This window comes from Carassius carassius, chromosome 1 (genome assembly GCF_963082965.1).
Source record: "Carassius carassius chromosome 1, fCarCar2.1, whole genome shotgun sequence".
Taxonomy (NCBI): domain Eukaryota; kingdom Metazoa; phylum Chordata; class Actinopteri; order Cypriniformes; family Cyprinidae; genus Carassius; species Carassius carassius.
This window is the reverse complement of record NC_081755.1, coordinates 41,901,438-41,924,779: the sequence shown is the minus strand read 5'-3', so window position 1 is coordinate 41,924,779 and position 23,342 is coordinate 41,901,438. Positions and strand designations below refer to the sequence as shown.

Below are 23,342 nucleotides of genomic sequence, written 5' to 3'. Positions count from 1 at the left end.
CATTTATTTTCAACTTGGAAGTACTAAGAATTATTTACTTATCATCTTTGAAATGCCAAGACGATAAGTAAATATTCCCAGTCATTGCATAAGTTCATCAATAAATTGGGACGTGTGTGCTACAACTAGTTTCCCAGTGGAAACAATAACCTATGGCACAGCTGTACCAAAATCAAAACAGTGTGAGTGGGTGAGAAAAAGGCTAAGAGGGTACACAAGAGAAAAAACTTAGATTACAGTACAGTGGACCCTGATATGCGCTACTCAATGTTTTAAAAAATACATAAAAGACATTCAGAACATATTTGATGATGTTGAAGGTTACTGTTAAATGTTTACACCAATACTAGTGGTAATAGATGTCTAGAGTACATGTGGTCCATAAACTCTATGAGGTAGTGAATTTACTGAGAGGTAGCTAAACTCTGAAGTGAGAAGTGGATAAACTGTTTCTGACATTTCAGCGGTGGGTAAACTGCGTTTACTTGCGTTTAGTCTCCACTACAGCCCTGTCGACACGGTCACGGTCAAATATATGTGAAAGAGAACCGTAGCAGACTAACACAAAACGCAAACACACTATTGTGAAAGCCGCTTGATGATCATCACCACTGATCCAAACACTAGCCATGAAGCTTTCATGACGATATGGACATTTACTACAGGGCAATTTGGTTTTGGCTCATATTCGTGAATCACAAAATATGCTCTTCTAACGTCTGAGTGATCTTGTTTGTAGTGGAGGCTGTGTCAAAGGGAACATACACACAGAGCTAGCTAACACGCAACTTGTAAACATTAACGTTAGCATGATGCTTACCGTGGCAATAGCTCGCTTGCGGCAGACGGTGGTGTCTCTTGACCTCGGGACAGGGCAAGCAGAGAGGTTTGGATTCACAGACGGCACGGCGGTAGGAATTTTCTCATTCTTTAAACCAAGTGCGACCATCTTGGCGTCCCCTGAGTGGTAATCCTCCTCGTTGAAATGCGCGCTGCATATTCTCGAGTAGGCGGTGACAGAGCTAGCTGAAAAATCTGCCCGCCTAATCTTGACAAATTGCACCCAGCTTCGGAAGATCCCTTTGTCCTTAGGGAAACAATGGACCCCATGTCCAGTTTTGCTGGAGTTCTTGCACCCGGCACAAACACAGCGATACACCATTTTATCTATTTATTATCTACTCTTTCTCTAAGCTATCTGTTATGCTATGCTATGCTATCTCTCACTATCTATCTATGTTATGTTATTCTATCTATCTATCTATCTATCTGTCTGTCTGTCTATCTATCTATCTCTATATCTGTCTATTTACTTATATATCTGACACTGTCACTCTTTCACTAGCTGCTACTCTCACTACTCGTCTCACTCTCTCTCAATGGCGGGCTTTCGTCTGCTAGCTAGTGCCTCATGTGACGTCATGGAATGCATGCGGGAGAAATAAGAATCATCGCTAACCGCTAAAATATCACCTACTTTTCCTTATTATATTTCTTTTTTGTAATACTTTACAACATCAAATACAATGGATAACTGTTTAAATGTTTATTACCAACTAGAAAAGTGTAAAAAAAAAAAAAAAAAAAAACCTGCACCATGGCCTTTAAGTAAAAACATTCAATATATTGTATGTTTTAATTAAAAATAAATTACTGTAACATATCATTTTACTTATAATTATACTTATACAAAATTCATAAAGATTTATTTTATACAAATCCATTTCTTATTTACAAAAAATAATAATTATATAAATTAATTTATTCAGCAATATTTTTATGCCATGTTTTATATCACACAACCTGTCCAAGTTTTTTCCAAGTGACAGATGGCAAAAAAAAAATATATATATATATATATATATAATGCACATTAAGCATTGTTTTGCTAATGTGACCCAATAAGAACAGACATGCATATTTTTTCCCAGTCAAAATCCTCAAGCATTTGAAAAACAAGACAGGAACTATTTCTATTTCAGTCACTTTTAATATACTGTGCATTAAGTTTGAAAGCTAACTCTAGGTGTCATTAAGTATAATAATATAAAGTATGTATTTTCTGGAAAAGTAGCAATGTACCATTTATCTCATAAGGGAATACAGACATATTTAAATCATATTAACACTGAGCCGAGGGAAATTACTCTCATTGTGTTTCTCTATAAAGGCAAATCAAACCCACAGGTTCTCCATGATGTGGACAAAGACTTTTAATATCTTGTTCTCTAGGAACTAAAATTGGATTGCAGCTCAGTGATTGACAGCGGGAGTTTATATATTTAATTTGTTCAAAAATATATAATGGACACCATAATGATTCTTACTCATCCAATACGTGACAGTTAAGCTGTGACTCAAAGTTAGTTTATATGCAACCTCAGCACTGAAAATCTTGAGGATTGTGTTCCTTTAAAAAAAAAGGTTTGAAGAAGGTGGAGAAAGGAGAGATAGAAAAGGGATGAAGGTGTCAGAGAGAGAGAGGGAGAGAGAGGGGGCTGTATTGCTCAGCGGCTGTAGATTGATAAGGGGTAAAGCTGCCTGGAGCACATGGGAGAAACAGACACAGGGACGCTGGGTGAGTCAAACAGACATTTCTTCATTGTTTTAGCACTTCATTTCATATGCCAGAGCATTTTGGTGAGGTCTTTGGATATGAACATCTAAAGCAGAATACAATTTTTTCCGTATGATACATTATGATTTAATCACCGGTATTTTTCTACAGCTGTCACTATGGCTTAATACCATCAACACCAATTACACTGATTAAATGAGAGCTAAATCCACTCGATTGGACTTAAAGTTGATTTATTTTCATCTCATAATTGGGAATATAACAATCTGATGAGATTGCACACAGCGATCATCCAGATATCTTGTTATAGTATAAATCAAAGTATAAATGATTTTATTCATTCTAATTTATTACTAACAATATAAGAAAACATTTGATATGGCTCTTCCAGTGTTTAGTGGCCAAAAGATATTGGGATAAAATTGAGAAAGCAATGTCAAAACATACTGAGGTCACCTCAAAATGAGTTTAAAACTGTAAAATGCAGTGGCAATGTACCGTCTCCAAAACGAAACTAAACCATAGCCATTTCAAATGAGCTAAATGTTCTTGAAATTCCTCTTAGTCGGATGGGCTCTCAGTGACCTGTTATGATCATACTGGCTTCCTGCTAAAGTCCTCACACTTTCTCAAAAAGAAAATTGCTGCTCTTTGTTGGTCATCTGATATCAACCATCCCTCACTGAAATCACTGTGATCGGCTCAATGTTGCCCAAGATAAGGAGAATGAAGATTTAAAAAGAGCAAAAGATTTAAAAATGAAATGTATGATTGCACAGAGGGAGAACAAGGTGTAGGGGACAGTAAGAAAAATTACAATTTGCCAAGTTAGAACGGGTGCACTGATTACTCCATTACAGCCGCACAGCAGTTTCAATTCAGTGCATTGTGGAACAGCATGTCATTATTGTGTTAAAAAAAAAGAGACTGCCCTCTCAACTCTCCCAAGTCCATTTTTTAGAGTACACCTCCATGCGATATTATCCCATCTGTCTGTCTGAAAGAAGAAAACATAATTTCTGTGTTTCTGATGACTGTCAGTAACTGTTGGGTAAATGTGCACAGCATTTTCAGAGTAAGGGGAATGCTGTGACAGTCATTTTGTCACAGTAAAGTTGTAGGTACATTGGCAAAATGTTACCAAATTACTGTGGAAAAATGCTCTACAAGGAAGGAGAATCTCTGCTCCCCCTAGATTATACATCCAGGGTGTAATTAGAAATAGTAATATCAAGGTTTATAATGTTTAATGCATTTGACACTGTGAAATTATGTCAAAACAGAAAGAAAAACTGTGCTCAACAAGACTTTGGGGCTTTTTGTGCCTGTAACATTGTGTATGCAATGAAAAATGTTTTTTGCACTTTACACTAAGGTTTCATTTCCACAACTTTAACATGAACTACCAATAAAAAATACTTTTAAAGCACATCTTAGATCTTATTAATCCAAAGTTGCATCTGTTAATATTATTTGTTGGACCTGAGCTAACATTAACCAATGATGAACAGATGTATTTTTATTTACCAATGTTAACAAAGATTAATGTACTGCTCTTGGTTAGTTGATTTTAGTTCAGGCATTAACTCATGTTAACTAATGGACCTTAGTAAAGTGTATCCCTTAAATTTTTTCAAAATGTTAGCATTTAAAAAATGTAATGTCCGGTTTTGTCATCTAATGCTTTATGTTTTTTTAAGCCTCTGCTATTAAGCTGGTTATAAATCAAAAGGTTATCAGGCTGATTTGGTCATTTTAAACTATACAATTTTTACAAGTCAGAACAGCTAGAAATTGCCCCTTGAGATAAAACAATTTCATTCAGTGAGCCAGCATATATTAAAGGTGCCAGTGTTCTCCTCAAGTATGACTGCAGTAATGAATATTAATGTAGACTTCAGCAGTGAATACAGAGTCTGAATTGCTTTTTTTGAATGATTCTACTTGCAGAAATAGTAGATGAAACCCTTCTTGCTGACACACAGTTGAAAGCATCCCTGAAGAAGCATCCCTGAAGAGAAACGTTCATCGCAGCTTCCTGTGACCAAACTCACCTGTAAGGATTTCCTGACTGTCACAGCATGGAGAATCGTTTCACCTCTTCCTTACCTGTTTCATGCCAGAACTCTTTAGACTATAATCTCACAGTCATCTGTCCTGACAACCAAACTGTAAACTCAACATCTCCAGCTCTGCTTAACCCTCCAGCATTTGGGATGTCCTACTTCACCATGACCCTTGGTGCGCTGTCTAACCTAACTGCACTAGCAATCCTTGCCCATTCCTACGCCCGCTTACGCCGACGAGCCAAAGTACCGTTTCTACTGCTGGCTTCAGTCCTGCTTGTTAGCGACCTGGCTGGTCATGTGATCACAGGGGCTTTGGCGCTTCACCTCCATCTTGGGAGGGTGAAACATCACAGGGTGGCAGTAATAGTGGAGCCCCCACAGGTCTACTGCAAATTATTTGGCGGTTGCATGGTGTTTTTTGGCCTTTGCCCTCTGCTGCTTGGCAGTGCGATGGCCGTGGAGCGCTGCATAGGCATAACACAACCTCTCCTGCACCCAACGATCGTCACCATGACACGCGTCCGCCTCACCGTGCTGCTGATCACCTTCACAGCCCTCATTTTGGCAGGACTCCCTCTGCTAAATGTGGGCGATTACAAACCACAGTTCCCTGGCACTTGGTGTTTCTTACCTGTTAACAGTCTGCTCTCCATCACTGATGCAAACCTCGCTTTGGCTTTTTCCACACTGGGGCTTGTAACATTGACTTTGTCTGTTGTGTCCAATACTATAAGTGGGCTGAAGTTGTTCCAGGCAAGGTTTAAGGACCGATGTGTTAAGTCAAACATCACTCGGAGACATGGATCGTACTCATCTTCGTCTCTGCACTCCCTGGATGTGGAGATGATGACGCAGTTGGCCGCGATAACAGTGGTCTCCTGTGTCTGTTGGAGTCCATTTCTTGTAAGTGCACAGTCAAAAATAAATGAGTATCTATGAAATTTAGGTTAAAAATGGCACGGTATACTGTCCATAAAGGTAATAAAAAAACATCAGAGTAGTCCATGTGACATCAGAGGGTCAGTCAGAATTTGTTAAAGCATCGAAAATACATTTTGCTCCAAAAATAACACTTTATTCAGCATTGTCTTCTCTTCTGGGTCTGTTGTGAGCGCGTTCACAACACTGCAGTGTAGTAATGTAATTAATGACATAATTTTGATTTTGGGGTGAACTAACCCTTTAATTTATATTTGCAATTTTGAAGAAAAAAAAAATTCATTAATTGACAATACAGTGTGTGGACTGATAAAACACAGCCCTGTTGAAAAAAACAGCAGAAGCATGGCAGCTGGTTTAAGCTGGTCCTTAGTTGGTCATGAGCTGGTTTAAGCTGGTCCTTAGTTGGTCATGAGCTGGTCCTGGGCAGGAACTAGTTGCTTAGGACCAGCTTAAACCAGGTCATGTCCAATTAAGGACCAGCTCAAACCAGCTACCCTGCTTTTAAACACCGTGGTCAGAATTAGTGGCACCCTTGGTAAATATGATCAAAGAAGAATGTGAAAATAAATCGGCCTTTTTTTTTTTTTTTTTTTATTATCAGAAATATCCTTTTATTGAATCCTTTGGATTTAATGAATCCTTTTATTGAACTAAAATAATTGAAAATGGGGGGAAAATCTCATTATGACATAAATGTTTTTCTCAAATACACGTTGGACACAATTATTGGTATCCCTAGAAATTCTTATGAGTAAAATATCTGTGAAGTATATTCCCATTCATATTTACAATTTTGAGCACTCCAGGGTGATTATGAACATGAAATTATCCAGACATGGCTTCCTGTTTCACAGGAATATACATAGGAGGGAAACCAAAGTCGAAATTCTCTTGATCATCCATCACAATGAGAAAAACCAATAAATATATTTCTGATGTGCAGCAAAAGATAACTGAGCAATCAACATAAAATGTTACAAATCTGCCTGGAAGAGGACGTGTGTCTATATCGTCCTGATGCACGGTGAGAAGGAGAGTTTGAGTGGCTAAAGACTCTCCAAGGATCACAGCTGGAGAATTGCAGAAAATAGTTGAGTCTCAAGGTCAGAAAACCTTATATAAAAATAACCACATGTTGTTTGGGAGGATTTCAAGAAAAGAAAATGCTCTCATCCAAAAACAATCCCTATAGAATATTCTGTTGTCAGACATGACTGGAACTTCAAATGGTACTTGCTTCTATGGTCAGATGTAACTAAAAAATTTGCTTTTTAGCAACAAACACTCAAGATGGGTTTGGTGTACACAGGGATAAAAAGTACCCCATGTGTACAATGAAATAGAGCTGTATTTTTAATGTTGTGGGCCCATGTTTCTACTGGAGGTCCTGGATATCAAGTTTAGATGCATGGCATATTTGATTCTATCAAATACCAACAGATAAAAAAATCAAAAAGTGATTTTTTATTTCATAATGGGCCATGTTTGGATCTTCTAACCGGACAATTATCCAAAAACAAACCTTAAAAACAACACAAAAATGGGTCACTGAGCACAAAACCAAGCTTTTGCTATGGCCATCCCAGTTTCTCTGACCTGAATTTTACTGAAAATGAGAGAAGTGAACTGAAGAGAAGCATCTCTTGTCAGGTGTTCTCTAACCTCATCAGGCATTATAGGAGATAACTCAGAGCTGATACTATACCAAATGGAGGTTTCATAAAGCATTGAATAAAAGGGGGGCGTTAATTGTGTCCAATGTGTATTAGAGAAAAACATTTATGTCATAATGATATTTCCCCCCATTTTCATATCTTATTCTCCAATGAAAGTTTAGATTTAGGTGAATGTTTTATTTTCACAGCTTTCTTTGATCATATTAACCAAGGGTTCCAATAGCCTCCTGCAATTCTGACCATGACTGTACCTGCATATGCTGGTTTATTCAACGGAGAGTGGTTAATCTTGGTAACACACGAAAGTAAAACATCACAACCAACATTGATTTAACAGCATAAGATGTAATATAAACCCTAATGTACATAATTGACGATAAAAATAAATAAATGAATTAAAAAAAGAGAAGAAAGAGTTAAATATAGTCAAATGATAAGTGTCACACAGGGAATTTGGTTAATGTCAATTTAGGTTGTTTCACTATAAATTATATGACTACTTGTTCTTTTGTCTTTCCCACTTGAAAAAATACTATAGTAATTTATAGGAAATACTATAGTGTTTTTAAACTACACTAAAGTGTATTATACTGTATATATTATAGTATTTACAACACTGTGTAAAATGATTGCTACAGCATACTGTAGTATTAACTGTAGTGAACTGATAAACTGTAATAAATACTGTAGTATACATTAGTTTTTACTACAGTAAACTGTAGTGTAATGTAGTATAATATACCCTATAGTTGTAGAAAACTTGGGTACAGTATTGGGTAAAGTAATTTGTTTATAGATGTTATTTTACCACAACAAATTCAATTCATTCAAGTAATTTACTATAGTATGGTTAAAAAAACACTATAGTGTTTACTATAGTATTTTGTCTTGTGGGCAAACACATGGTTTACCATTTACCAACCACATTGTGCAAAGCAGAAGTAGGCCTAAGCTATTTTCTGTGCAAATTCCAGACTTCTCAATAAGTAAATGTAAAACTATTTGTGTTACAGAACAATTCATTAAAATATAGTGCTGTAAAACAATGAATCCTTATTAATCGCATCCAAAATGAAAGTTTTTTTTTAAATAATATGTATGCGTGTACTGTGTATACATAAATACACACAAATGCACCTGTTTAACAAAAATATGTTATCTTAAATAGATTTAAATGTATTATAAATTATATAAATATATACATGTAAAATATATACTGTATGGGTGTGTATTTATATATACATAATAAATATACACAGTACACACGCATTATGTAGGCTATACAAAAACTTATTTTGGATGTGATAATCGTGACTAATCGTTTGACAGCACTATTAAAAGAATATGATTGAAAAAATACCAGTCTGATTTAACGAGCTATTTCGTACAAATAACATAAAAGCAAATGACACCGAATACAGGAACATTAACCAGTTAAAAGGTTTATAATAGTCTTTTGCTGTTAAAAAATATAGGCTACTAACACTTTTCACATTGTGAGGCGTTGTGTATTTGATGCACACTTAGGCCTATGTGTCACTTCATTTGTGATTTTCTAGACTGTTTGACCATCTTCCTCTTCGTTTCACAGATTTACATCCTCATATCCGTTAGCAGGTTTTATGAAGGGATCCGAAGGCCGAGGCGTCCGTGTGAGAAGATGCTTCTCTTGGCTCTTCGCTTGGCGAGCTGGAACCAGATTCTGGACCCGTGGGTCTACATCCTCCTCCGGAGAGCGGTTCTGCGCAGACTGCTTCAGCTTCTGCAGCCAGACAGACTCGTGTATACACACAGCGGCTCCTACGGAGACTCACACAGGAAGAAAATTAGTTTACACTGATCACACACCTGTTTACTCTCATTTCAAATATGTTTACATGTGGTCACTCACCAAAAATATATGAAATGAAGCATTTAAAGAATGTGCTCAAAAGAAAACTGTGTGGAAAATTATAGTTTTTCCTTGTAAAAGAAGCAATCTTTTAGCAAAAATTATTCAATAAAAGGTTAATCGAGAGAGAACACTTTCATCACTGTTTAAATACATCTTTAAAAAGTGCATTTTGTAGTAATGTAAGATTTTTTCCTTACTTAAAAGTACATTTGATATCATTTTATGAATTATTTATTAATAAAAACGTGTTATTCTTTTAAAGTAGCTGTATTATTATTTCCAACTTGGTCCCTTATTTAGTAAGAAATATGCTGAAGTGTACTTCTTTTTCACAAGGGTTGATCTTACAGTTTACAAAAATGTGTATAGTAACCACCATAATAGTTATAACAAAATAAATAAAAGAAATAAATAAAAGAAAAAAACGCATCCCATTCATCTCAGTGGTGAAGTATGCTACAACCTTGGCTTCATTGGCACTTATGGAACATCTGCAATTTTATAATCGCTCAAATGCCCCACAAATGTCCTCTACATTTATGTTTCTTTTATTGTTTTTTTAACTACTTTAAAAAAAAAGTTTACAATATATTTACTATTTAATTATATCTATATATGGTTTAGTTTTCTACGTTGGTACTTAGCGAATGCTTACTTTTTAACGGGTGCAATTACTTTAGCAGTAAATCTGTTATTTATTGTCACAAAAGTTTGTGCATGAAAGTTACAGTGCTATCGATGTCTACAGTATGTCTACTTATCAACCTGTTAAATGCATTCTGTTGTTAAAAAAACACTTGATGTCTTGATTTTCTTTCTTTTCTTTTTTTAATTAAGTTTAAAAACAATGTCGCGTGTGTGTTTCACGTTAAGTATAAATAAAAAATTGCAAACAACATCATAAACAGCGAACTACCCGTTCATGAATGACTCGACGAGCTCCACGCTTTTATTGTGAAACACCCTTTCCTTTCCTTTCAGCCATTTTGAACAGCTTTCTCACCAACTCCGGCTTCATGTTGCTCCAGACAGCCAGTGCTTGTTCGTAAACACATATTTTGTCAAAAAGTTGCTGCATAGGAAGTTAAGATACTTACAGAATAGTGTACTTCTGAATGTAACAGACTATCGCAGCGAGTCACTCCCACCCCCACCGCTCGGGGTACTTTCACAGGGGTCAGTAGTTTGGACATAACTGTGGTCAGTCAACCTCTAACTGCACTGCAAGGTCGTCTCATGTCTCCACAGATCAGGGCTGACTGAACTGTATCTCTCTCTACCATAGGTAAGCTTTCATGACTGTGTTATTGCTTTATGATACCACCATAAACAATCTGTAGACACACATGTCCTCTGAATACCAAAGTGGAGACCAGCTGTGTTTGTGATTGAAAAGTGATGTACAGCATGGACCTGTTTCAGGATGCACTATGTGGCGAGTGGCTCCCTGTCCTTCGGTTCCCTGGGCCTGCTCCGTCTGTTTGGGGCATCCTGGTCCTGGAGCCTCGCAGCAAGTTTGGGTGTTTACTTAGGAACAGGAGGCTGGCAGTACCTGTATGTGGTGGTTCGTACGGCTAAAAGGGACATCAAGTGAGTGACTGATATTTTGGATCTATAAATTCTGCCCTGCTGGGAAAAAAACAACCTAAACTGGTTGTCTGGTTTTATCTGGTCTTCAAGCGTGGTCAGAAATGGTTTGCAGGCTGGTTTTAGAAGGGCTTTATCCACTTCTTTAGCCATCAGACTGGGAGACTACTACGGACAAAACCTGACTGGCACATTTTTGCTGGTAGACCAGCTTAAACAAGCAAATACCAGACGACTAGCATATGCTGGTTTTAGCTGTTTGTTGTCGTTTGTTCGTTTGTTCAATGAAACTTTGAAATTAAACCTAGGCATGCAATCAAAATTGACCCTATCCATTTTTTTAATGCATGTCTCTGGTCTTATTGTAAACAGTTCATCCATGCATAATAATGTTCTCTTCCTGTTGCAACATCCGTTTTGTGCCAGCTTTAAGTGGTTGGCAAATCAGAGCAAGTTTGGTTATGAAACCAAAGAATCGCTGCCTGTGTGTGTTCACATTAACATAATCCTGTTGAACCTGTTGTGAAATAAGCATGGGGAAATCTTTCCTCCTCACACAAAATTCTCAGTCTGGATTTCGGCTGCAAAATTTTGCAATTATTAATAGAGACTTCAGATAAGAGCTATGAAAGATGTGAATATTAAACAAGTGCATAGCAACATAAATGACTAGTGATTCACTGTATTATTTTCAGCCTGCTTGAATAACCGACTTCTCCTCTTGTCCCATCAGTGGTCTTTATGTGCTGATGAGGGTTAAACTGGCATTATGGCATCATATTCGAAACCGAAACACCATACCCTCCATCTTCGCACAAACCGTGGCTCGGCACCCAGACAAGCCTGCGCTTGTGTATGAAGCCACTGGTGAAACGTGGACTTTCTCCCAGTTAGATCAGATCTCCAATGCTGTGTCCCACTGGGCACTGAGCCAAGGCTGGGCCGCAGGAGATGTGGTGGCGCTCTTCATGGAGAGCCGGCCGCTCCAGGTGGCGCTCTGGCTGGGCCTGGCCAAAGTAGGCGTAGAAGCCGCGCTCATCAACTTTAACCTCCGACGGGATTCGCTCCTGCACTGCTTGGGGGTGTCAGCATCCCGAGCGCTGGTTTTCGGAGCAGAGCTAGTAGACGGTGAGCCTATGACCTTCTCTCTAACTTTTACCTGGATCATGCAACTAATTAATTCCACGTGCCTCTCTGTGTGCATGCAGCCGTGTCTGAAGTGAGCTCCTCTTTGAGTGAGAGCATGGTGCGGTTTAGCACGGGAGACCTCAGACCGGACCAGATGGACGCTCTGAAATGTCACCCCCTTGACTCCATTCTGGCATCTGCCCCTCGAAACCCACCAGCCTGTGCCGTGTCCAAGGGCTTCAACGGTGAGTTCAACAGCATTACGAGGTTTTAGCTGTAGAGCAGAGTTGTCGAACACATGGGTCACGGGTCGGATACGGCTTGTGGACGAGTCTTTTTTTATTTTTTATTAAAAGGGTCATCAATTGATATATCAAATTTTCCTAAAAACTTCCTTGTTAGTCCAAAAACAGCTTTTATTGAAGTCAAGCAGACTCATTTCTTACTACAAGGATTTAATTATGCAGTCGATATTGACACAGATAAACGCATCTCCCTCTCTTGCACATGTTTGGATCACAACAGGGTCACTTGGAATAAATATAGATTTATATATAGATTTTCCAAATGTTGTGCAGGGTTTAGGTGTGGAAGAACACTGTCTTTGCATGCCTTGACCACAAGCTTTGCAAACACACTTCTTTGAAAAAAAGGGACAGGACTGTAATGCTGCAACACATAAGTAAGAATGAAAATTCTAGAGTCTGGGCTGTGATAAATTGTTTTGATATGTAAGGTGTTGATAGGTAAAATAAATGAATTTTGGTTTATTCATCATGCAAGATCAAGCCATTAACTGAATATTCATATTTACATTGTACTAAAGTCAAACCGACAAGTACTAAAATAACTAAACCTTAAAAACCATATAGACATATTTAAAAAAAAACACATCAAAGTTACTAATACTTCAAATAAAATGAAAATGCAAGCAGAAAATGTAAAATTAAAATTTAGTTCAAAATATTAACAAAATATATTTAATGTGTCAATGCTGTTAAAATAACAACAATAGCTGATATTGACTTGAGCTGTCAATCACTTCAGTTCAGTGTGAGTTCTGCTCTCACCAAAACTCACGTTATAATCACTGAAACCATCTCCAAAAGTAATTTCATATTTACATTACATTGTGTTCAAACAGTTTCAAAAACAGGGTAAAAAGGCTATTAATTTTCCGATTATGACTGCATTTGATGTGCCAATATTATAAGTGGAACTCGGGGAATATTATTTAAAAAAATTATCAATTCATGACCCCTGTAAATGGGTATAATGTATTTAAAATATTATTTTTTAGCTACGGAAAGACAGATAAACTGTTAATTTTTTTTCTGTTGCATGTAAACCCACATCTTTTTATCCTACAAGAACACCAAGTTATTCCCCTTTTAAAACGCAGCATGCACAATTCAAATGAGTTTGACACTTGTACTGTAAAGGTTCATTCAAATGAATGGATCAGGTGGCATTATCATCGTCTCTGTGTGCACATTACTTTGACTATCAGCGCACTGGAGTGTTACATTTATTCCATGTCTTGTGCTTTTACCATCTCTGCTGCTGCAGTTTTGTAGCACAATGTCTGTTGTGGGCCATTATTTAAGTTTTTATTGAGGTAAGTTAGAAACTTCTAGACAGTTAGTTTAAAGCCATAACAATGGACAGATGGTATTAGAACCATGTGAAAACAGTGTCTGCTTATCCTGGTGGCTAGTTGTGTTTATTTTCAGTTATTAGTAAGTGTATTTTTGATGTCCTCCCTTCCGTGAGAAAGTATTCCAGTTCTCAGACTGCATTTGCCCTCTATTTATTACAAAATATGATGGATTACCTATTGCTCAAGTCGTAATAAGACCACTTCAGAATGTGCTGCTGGCAGAGTTGTTGGTTTCTTTGCATATAAGCCCAAATCAGTGACAAAGTTTGAGTAGCATATTAATTAGATTTTTAATCTGCAAGTCACAGAGATCTATTAACTCACATAAATGTATCCACTCGTCTGAAGTGGTCCTCAGTTCTGTCAAGAGCTCCTTTAATGATACAAGAAAATAAACTAATTGAAGGTAAGTGTCTGCGTGAGAAAGGCAAGCGTCAGAAAAAACAGAGACCGAAATATCTGAATGTCAGTATAGCATAATTTTAGAATGTTTCAGATTTTCAAAATCTCAGAATAGAATCATTTAGAATGTTTCCGAATTTCAAAATCTTAGAATGGCATAATTGCACTGTGTTCTCTTCGGCATAGCCAATGCAAAATTCAATATGAATATGTAAATCGTCCACTAGATATGATACAGTACAAAAATTTCAGTAGTTGATACTAATAGCAGTAAAATTTCACGATTGTCAATCAGATTTCTGATACTACAGCAAAAGATAATGTGCTACTGTTTTTATAATAATAAGTCAATTAGAAGTAAATTAGTTAATAAGTCAATATTCAACCAGACTGCTAATAGTGAAGACATGTAGTTAAATTTAATTCTGTGATTACAAAACGATGGAACTTACTGAATTAAGCAAATATATTATGAGATGTTCATCATTTATATTTACGCAATTAAACGTATAGTGAACTATATCCTGCGCACTACACTGTTAGCAGTAAACTAGTAGTCTAAGCATCACCCTAATAGTCTCATCACTGATTTATATTTACATTACATCTGCATTTATTAATTTTTATCAATTTTTTCCCCCTTTCTGTCACAGATCGTTTGTTCTATATCTACACGTCTGGCACCACAGGACTCCCTAAAGCTGCTATAGTGGTGCACAGCCGGTAACTTGCTCACAGCCACGTCACACTCATAAATCTCAGAGAGAAATACTATTAGGCCCATTTTTTAAATGAGTTTTCATATACTGCTTGTTTCCAAGATATTACAGGATTGCTGCCTTTGGGTACCATTCTTTTCGAATGCGGCCAGATGACATCATCTATGACTGTTTACCCCTCTACCATTCAGCAGGTATATTGTACATATGACAGACATGTTGCTTCTGATCAGCTGCTGACATTATAAGCTTTCAATGAATATGTCATGAGCTGTGCTGTGCGTCTGTTGAATTGATTCTTTTACAGGTAATATTATGGGGGTGGGCCAGTGTCTGATTCAGGGTATAACTGTGGTGGTTAAGAAGAAGTTCTCTGCAAGCCGCTTCTGGGAAGACTGCATCAAACATAACTGCACTGTAAGTCACTCTTATTATATTATTAATGACAAATATGAATGCCCAACATTATGAATATGATCATTTTAAGCAGTTGGTTACATTTTTACTATTTACATATAGTTTAAGAAAATAAACTTTATACAATTCCAACAAAGATTTGAGAGATGAGAAATTCATATTTGTGACCCTGTACAACAAAACCAGTCATTAAGGGTCAATTTTTAAAAACTGAGAAAGAATCTGAAAGCTAAATAAATAAGATTTACATTGATGTATGGTTTTTTAGGATATGATGATATTTGGCCAAGATACAACTATATGAAAATCTGGAATCTGAAGGTGCAAAAAAATCTAAATATTGAGGAAAATCGCCTTTAAAGTTGTCCAAATGAAGTCCTTAGCAATGCATATCACTAATCAAAAATTACGTTTTGCTATACTTACGGTAGGAAATTTACAAAATATCTTCATGGAACATGATCTTTACTTAATATTCTAATGATTTTTGGCATAAAATTTAAATCATTAAAATTGACCCAAATATGTGTTTTTGGATATTACTACAAATATACCCCAGGGACTTAAGACTGGTTTTGTGCTCCAGGGTCACATTTTCTTTACACATTATATACATCTGAGTGTACACACCTTTTGAGTGCATGTTACTTTGAATAAAAAAATAAAAAATCATCTTTCTCTTGGGTTTATACCATTTGAAACTGATCTAACCTCAAATAAAATGTAATTTATATGATATTTTTAAAAGATGTACAGACTTTAAGGATCTCCAAGGGTCCTCTCTTTGCAAACCAGTTCTGTTTCTATGGTTATCTTTTCACATGATGATAGAATAGCATTCTGCATGTTGGTTATATGTGCATTTAGCAATCTTGATATTCAATGCCAGGTTTATTTCACAACTAGATTAGAAAGTAGGCTTAAGAAGAGGAGAATTTGTGTGTGTGTGTGTGTGTGTGTGTGTGTGTGTATTAAATGGATTGGTTTAAGGTTGGAGTGGTCAAGGGCTTATAGAAGAGGTGTGTCTTCAGCTGCTTTTTAAAAAATGTGACAGTGTCAGCAGTTCGGATGGAGGTTGTTAGCTTATTCCACCAGAGAGGAACAGAGAGGGTGAAGGTTGTGGAAAGTGCGATTTTATATAATGCCCTAAAAAATATAAAAATGTATTATAATATAGAATAGAAAACACAAGAAAAAACAAGCCATTTTTTGAATGAAATGCATTTTTTATGTTCTTTTAAATAATACATCCAGAGCATGATTCGTTTATAAGTATCTTAATTATTAATTGTTAATGAATAAGTAAACTGAGTAATAAAAAAATATAAATAGGTCACATAATCATGGATAGTTCGTACTCTTACAGCAGTTTTTTTTTTGCTCACTTTCTTGCAGGTTGTGCAGTACATAGGTGAGATTTGCCGTTACTTGCTGTCTCAGCCTGTGCGCCCCTCTGAGCGACAGCACCGTGTGCGTCTAGCTGTGGGAAATGGGCTGCGGCCGAGCGTGTGGGAGGCTTTTATGGAGCGTTTCGGAGTGAAACAGATCGGCGAGTTCTATGGAGCCACCGAGTGCAACTGCAGCATTGCCAATATGGATGGCAAGGTAGAGTATCAGTGTTGTTCTGAGAACGTTGAATATGCAATTATCCATTGTAACAGGTAACTGAATAGTAAAAACTCACTCTGAACGCTGCAGGTTGGGGCTTGTGGTTTTAACAGTCGCATTCTGCCAAACGTGTACCCCATCCGGCTGGTGAAAGTGAATGAGGAAACCATGGAACTGGTTCGGGACAAGCAGGGACTGTGTGTGTCTTGCCGACCTGGTGCGTTCACAGCCAAATACTCTTTGATTTATATGTTTCCCAAATATAAGTTAATGAACTAGGTTTCACATCATTTTAGATCTAATCCTTCTAATAGAAATCTGATATACGGTGGCCTCAAAACATATTTGGACACTTGAAATGGGTCATGACATGGATTTTTTTTTTATTATTATTTTAATAGGTTCCCTGAGGTTTACTTAAAATGTTAATAAAGTTTTTTTGCACAATGAATATGTAAAAAAAAAAGATTTTTTCACCCTCATTCTGACCCTCTCTCTAAAGCTAATTGTTTTAAGGGGCAGGTCAGGAATCAGCCACTGTTATGATTGGCTAACATTATAGCACAAGAAACGGTATCAACACCCCCTCGCTATTGCATGCGAGTGTTTTGACAACATGATCAAAAATAAAATGCACATTTCCAGACAAAGCATTATGAAATCATTTACTTATGGCTTATGGCCATTTACTTATGGCTAGAACCGCTTCATCTTTCAACAAATGTTTCTTTGTGAACACTCCATGACACCGTGCCTAGACACAAGCCATTAAAAATAAACTATCTACTTGTTGCTTACACTGAGATCCTTCTGATATCGGTAAAAAGACACAAACGAGCTGTTTAAACCAAATGCATCAAAGTGAACATTCTTTCACTTTGTCCTGTTGGTAGACTCGAGCGCATGGACTGTGTCAGAAAGTGATCCAGTGTAGACAAGATGGCGGCAGTGTTGTAATTTCTGTTTGCTTTTGACACAACGCGACACTCACATTCAGCGGGATCAAGTGTCAGCCATTAGATCCAAAATTAGCCATTTTTGGAGCTTAATTAAATAAATGCTTTGTTTATAATGAGGAGGGGATTTTAAGAAATTAAACTTGCAGGATGTTTTAATGGTACAAGACCACTTATATGCCAAATGATCAAGGCAAATTTGATTTCTCAAGTCATGACCCCTTTATAAGTGTATTAATGTCATTGCGTTACGTAAAATATCAAACTAAATGCCATAAAAAAAATTCCAAATGGCATTTATTTTCATTTGTTTAAAAAAACAATAAGCACACTTATCAAGTTAAAAGGGTTATTATTTGACTCCATCAGACTAGAAAAATTAGCATTTTGCTCCCTCAGACTTCTTTTGTTCTCTTATCATAGGTTTTTCTCTTCGTGTTTTGACTTCCATTCACAGGAGAGCCTGGGCTGTTGGTGGGGAGAATAAATCAGGAGGATCCTCTGCGTCGGTTTGATGGGTACGCTAGTCAGGATGCCACCAGGAAGAAGATCGCCTACAATGTATTCAAGAAAAACGACTCTGCATATCTGTCAGGTGCACCTGTAACACACTGCAAAGAAGCGTCAGTGACTAGAAGTTTCTAACAGTGTGAAAGTTACCGCTGTGGAAGGTGAAATGAAAAGTTATTTAAATCTATTCAGTTGTGCGCATAAGTTTACATAACCCTTGCAGAATGTGCAAAATGTTAATAATTGAAACAAAATAAGAGGGATCCTGAAAATTGCATGTTATTTTTTATTTAGTACTGTTCTGAATAAGCTAGTTCACAAAACAGAGATTTACATATGCTCCAGAAGACAAAATAATAATTTAATTTATACAAATGAGCATCCGTACATGTTTCCACCTTTTGTAAAGGTTGTGTACGAGTCCCTCAGATGTCCTCAGAGTGAAAATATGGATCTCAAAAACATACAGTCACTTTTGGAAAGGGTTCAAATATGCACAAGATGCTGGAAAACCAAAAAATATGCAAGACCTGGAGGATTTTTCTGAAGAACAGCAGGCAGTTGAACTGCTCAGGACAAACAAGGGACTCATGAACAACTATTACAAAATATAAAAACAGACATGGATCATCCAGGAAATGACACATAGTATTAAGTATTATTATTTTTATAAATTCAGTTATTATTTTGTCTTCTGGAGCATATGTAAATCTCTGTTTTGTGAAATGGCGTATTCAGGACAGTATGACCTACTAAATAAAAAATAACTTTCATGATCCCTCTTATTTTGTTTCAATTATTAATATTTTGCTCATTCTGCAAGGGGTATGTAAATTTATGAGCACAGCTGTATATGGCTAATACGATGTGAAGTTCTGATCACGACGACTCTCAATATTATTTTATTAAACAGTACTTACAGACACGCAAAACAATCGGTATTGTGGTGGCCTGCGATCGGTATTAGGATATTATTTTTTTTTTATTAATTTACAAATACAACCGAAATGTAACATGAACATGTAATTGATGTCTTTGAAAACGGCAAAACCTGTATGCCAACTGCGGCTTCAACAACAACAACAAAAAAAACACTGTTTAGTTTTTTTTTTTTTTTTTTTTTTTTTTTTATAATATATCCAAATCTGAATTCTAAAAACGTGTGTGAAATGTGTGTTGTATTGATGCGTCATTTGTGAACATTCTACGACTGATCCCTGAACGAAGCTCTGTATAATTTGGGATGATTGCATTGCTTGAAGTCCAGTTATCATCAAGCTTCAGTCACAATTTTTGCCAAAATGGCTTGATACTGCCATGATATTTCCAAGAATACATGATGTCAAGATTCCCACTTCTGCAACAGCAAAGCAACCCCATAAAAAGACTAGTCGACCTCCATTGTATGATCGTGAGGATTGTGTTCTTCCGCTCGTAAGCTTATTATTTGCACCAGACATACCACTGATGGGTCCAAAAAATTCCAGTTTGTCACATTATTCCATAAAACATTCTTCCAAAACACCACAGGTCTATCCAAATTATTTGTGGCATACTGAAGTCTCCTTTCATTATGTTTTTCTTAGTCAAGAGATAATTGTTATTTTTCTTCAACACCCTCAAAGGTTTTGTGGTTCAGCACATTTTAGACTTCTGAAATTTGCTGTTGCACTACGCAGTACACTTATTGTGTTGGTATGGTGTCTCTTAGGTGATGTTTTAGTTATGGACGAGCTTGGATACATGTACTTCCGGGACAGGAGTGGTGACACGTTTCGTTGGAAAGGTGAGAACGTGTCCACTACTGAAGTGGAGGGAACACTGAGCAGCCTGCTGGGACAAACTGATGTAGCAGTGTTTGGAGTAAACGTACCAGGTGAGACAGATAAAGCAAATTTTGTTGTCCTAAAATTCACAGGACCCATAATTCCATATGTATACGTCAGATATCGTCATATACAGTGTGTGTGTGTGTGTGTGTTTTATAGGTGTGGAGGGAAAGGCTGGAATGGCTGCCATTGCTGACTCAACAGGAAACTTCAACTGTAATTCTTTCCTGAAAGAGGTTCAGCAAGCTCTTCCTCCTTATGCACGGCCAATATTTCTGCGCATCTCCCCATGTGTAGATACCACAGGTGAGGACAGATCTCCAGATGCTATACGGCCTGGAATCCACGACATATTAAGTATTATGCCATATATGCACGCAAGCAATATAAAATGTGAATATCACTATGATTAATGTGCTTTTATTGAGCTATTAAGCTTTTCATTTAGAAAACTCAGAAATTGTAAATACGAGAGCATTTAGACAGAGATGTTTGCTTTCTTCAAACAGTCTGTTTCAAAGGATCGATTTCTCATCATCATTTAAAAAATATCTGCAGAAATCTCAGCATAACATTTCTCATATATTAAAATTCTCATATATTAAAATATTTGAGTAAAAAAATGTCAATGTTTCTCTTAATAACTACATATAACATAGGTAAAATGTAAAGAAATTACTAAATATAATTGTGCATTATGTTGTTTATTTAAACTAGATTTCTACTGAACTTTTAAAATTAGTTTGGTCATGGCATTGGTCATATTTAAATAAAACATATAATTACTATTTATATATTATATATTTAAAATATAGAACTTTTATTAGGGCTGTCACAATATCAGATTTTTACTACAGTCTAATTTTTTATATATATATATTTTTTTTTATCTCAAATAAATGTATGGGTCAAATTTTAATATATTTACAATTTGTTTTATTTTATTAAATGATTATTAGGGCTGTCACAATATCAGATTTTCACTGTATTCCTAATTTCTAATTTTTCTGTCCTGACATGGGCATGTAATCTCAGAAAGAAAAGTACAGGTCATATGATTTAAATAAAATATATTTACAATTTTTTTTTTTTTTTAATAAAACCTTCATATTTTCATGTTGACTAGATTAGGGTTTTATAATCTTTATCAGAGCTAGTTTGCATCTTGAATTTTTTTTTTTTCATCTACCTGGCTACAGTGGCCGTTTGTTTAAAATTATGAAAAAAAAAATCATCCTTTTCTAAATTATTAATATGCATGCTGCGAGCTGATTTCCTACTCTAAACTATTCACAGGAACATTTAAAATTCAAAAGACCAGACTGCAGAGGGAAGGATACGATCCACGGCTCACAGCTGACCAGATCTACTTTCTGAACTCCAGAGCAGGCCGTTACGAGCTCGTGACCGAGGAGCTGTACAATGCTTTGGAAGAAGGCAGGACATCCCTTTGAGACAAAGAAGAGACCTACCTGGTCTTCTAACCTGTGACGGCTCCCAGTGTTACCATGGTGCAACAGAACCCATTCAGATTTCTAGTATTTAGACAGTTTTTGCATTTAAAATTTAGTTTAAATATCTTCAATTTGGGTTTCTTCAATTTGGTAGCAAGCTGTCTTCACAATGACGAGCTGAATATCTGATATGCAATAGATGAGACAGTGAGAGAGAATTATTCTAGTTTGTTATTCTGATTTGATGGTAGCATACAGGTGACAAAATATATGTGCACTCCCAATTTAACCAGTTTTTTTTTTAAAACACAACCACTTAAGTCAACAGGATGAAAGATACAAAACTCCACTGTCTGGTTTGGACACTGTAGACCAGGCGTGGTGAACGTCTGTCCTGTAGAGTTTTGGTTTTAACCTAATCAAACACACCTGAACAAGCTCACCGAGGTCTGAAGGTTTACTAGGACGCTACAGGCAGGTGAGTTTTTATTAGGGTTGGAGCTGAACTCTCCAGGACTGGAGTTCGTCACCACTGCTATAGACTTAAATCAATACCTTTTGAGCCTGAAAAGATGATAATGAGTGTATTTTAACAGACTTGAGCTTTTTACTACAAAACTGTTGTTAAAATGCCTAACTCCAAAGTGACTTTTAGAAAGCTGAAAGATACAGCATATCATTGTAAAGAGCCACAACAAAGTGCCTTAGATTTTACCTCCTCAAAGTTTTACTCTTGTGGGATATGACAAGATGAAATGCCTCACACTGACATGAGAACAAAGATGTTTTGAAAACTAAAACCGTGTGATCACATTAATTTACTTCAGACTTCTGACTGGTTAAAAGAATAAATAATCGTTTTTACTACAGACTTCTCTTTTCTGATTCTAATGTCCTGACATAAACATGACATTTTTGTTAAATGTATGGGTCATACTTAAATAATATAATTACCAAATAAATAAATAAAATAATTCTTATTAGCGCTGTTACAATTTCAGATTTTCACTGCATTTTTCTAATTTTATTATCCTGAGCCTGACATTTAATTGTTATTTAATGTTATAAATATATATATATATCATAATTTTCACTACACTCCTTATTTTCATCTCCTTGTATTGATGTTTACTTTTTCTCGAATCTCACAAAAATTGTGCATAGGTCATATGTTAAAATATATAATAATTGTAAAAAATACATGCAAAAATGTTCACATTTTAATAATATAATTCTTATGATGGCTGTCACAATATCACATTTTCACTACACAATTATCGATGTCTATTCATCTTTAACTTAAATAACACTCAAAATACGGATTTTTACGGAATCCAAATAAACAAGCAAACTTTGTTCAGGTGCGGGTAGAGTATCTCTCTTCCATCTGTCATCTCTGATGTGATTTTGTGTGGCAGCAGTAGCAAGACATTGGCTGTTTCACATACTCTCCGAGTGGGCACTTTTGAATAAGTAATTACTTTGCGACCATGAAAAAAAGTAAAATGTAGAATTAATGTAATTTGGACATACTACCTTTGTCACATTGTCATTCACAACTCCTCTCCTGTGGCCTTATGGCATAGAAACATCCATTGGATGTACACTTCAGAATCACGCCGGTAGGTCACCTGGGCACTTGTGTATACTGTAAATTCATAAATACTATTTATTTCACACACTGTTTTTTGCCTACTATATCAACTATCAGGATTTTTTAAATCCAAAACAAGTGAAACTAAAGGTTATTTCTTATTTCTTAAGTCACCCACACGCAACGTGTAAAGTCGGGCGCACACTGCCATTTTTAATAGTCCTTTATGATTGATACTTGTCAGACTGTACGAACGTGATGATCATGTCACACTGTGGGATCTCAGTTGTCAATGTCAGACTTTATGACAGTCAAGACG

The 23,342-nt window shown here is 36.3% G+C and overlaps 2 protein-coding genes across 2 annotated transcripts; both read left to right on the top strand.

Annotated features, from left to right (window-relative positions):
* The first annotated feature begins 2,541 nt into the window (after window positions 1-2,541).
* LOC132151469 (prostaglandin E2 receptor EP1 subtype-like) lies at window positions 2,542-9,984 on the top strand. Its single transcript, XM_059559579.1, has 3 exons — window positions 2,542-2,578; window positions 4,529-5,550; window positions 8,857-9,984. Exons 2-3 carry the CDS (start codon window positions 4,660-4,662, stop codon window positions 9,103-9,105), a joined length of 1,140 nt encoding a protein of 379 aa, XP_059415562.1. The 5' UTR covers window positions 2,542-2,578; window positions 4,529-4,659; the 3' UTR covers window positions 9,106-9,984.
* Window positions 9,985-10,169: 185 nt separating this feature from the next.
* On the top strand, window positions 10,170-22,293 carry slc27a1a (solute carrier family 27 member 1a). Its single transcript, XM_059559567.1, has 13 exons — window positions 10,170-10,444; window positions 10,582-10,749; window positions 11,480-11,874; window positions 11,955-12,119; window positions 14,590-14,659; window positions 14,758-14,849; window positions 14,963-15,072; window positions 16,468-16,677; window positions 16,771-16,897; window positions 18,094-18,231; window positions 19,858-20,022; window positions 20,135-20,281; window positions 21,272-22,293. The coding sequence occupies exons 2-13, from the start codon at window positions 10,583-10,585 to the stop codon at window positions 21,427-21,429; spliced, it is 1,944 nt and encodes a 647-aa protein (XP_059415550.1). The 5' UTR covers window positions 10,170-10,444; window position 10,582; the 3' UTR covers window positions 21,430-22,293.
* Window positions 22,294-23,342: the final 1,049 nt, after the last annotated feature.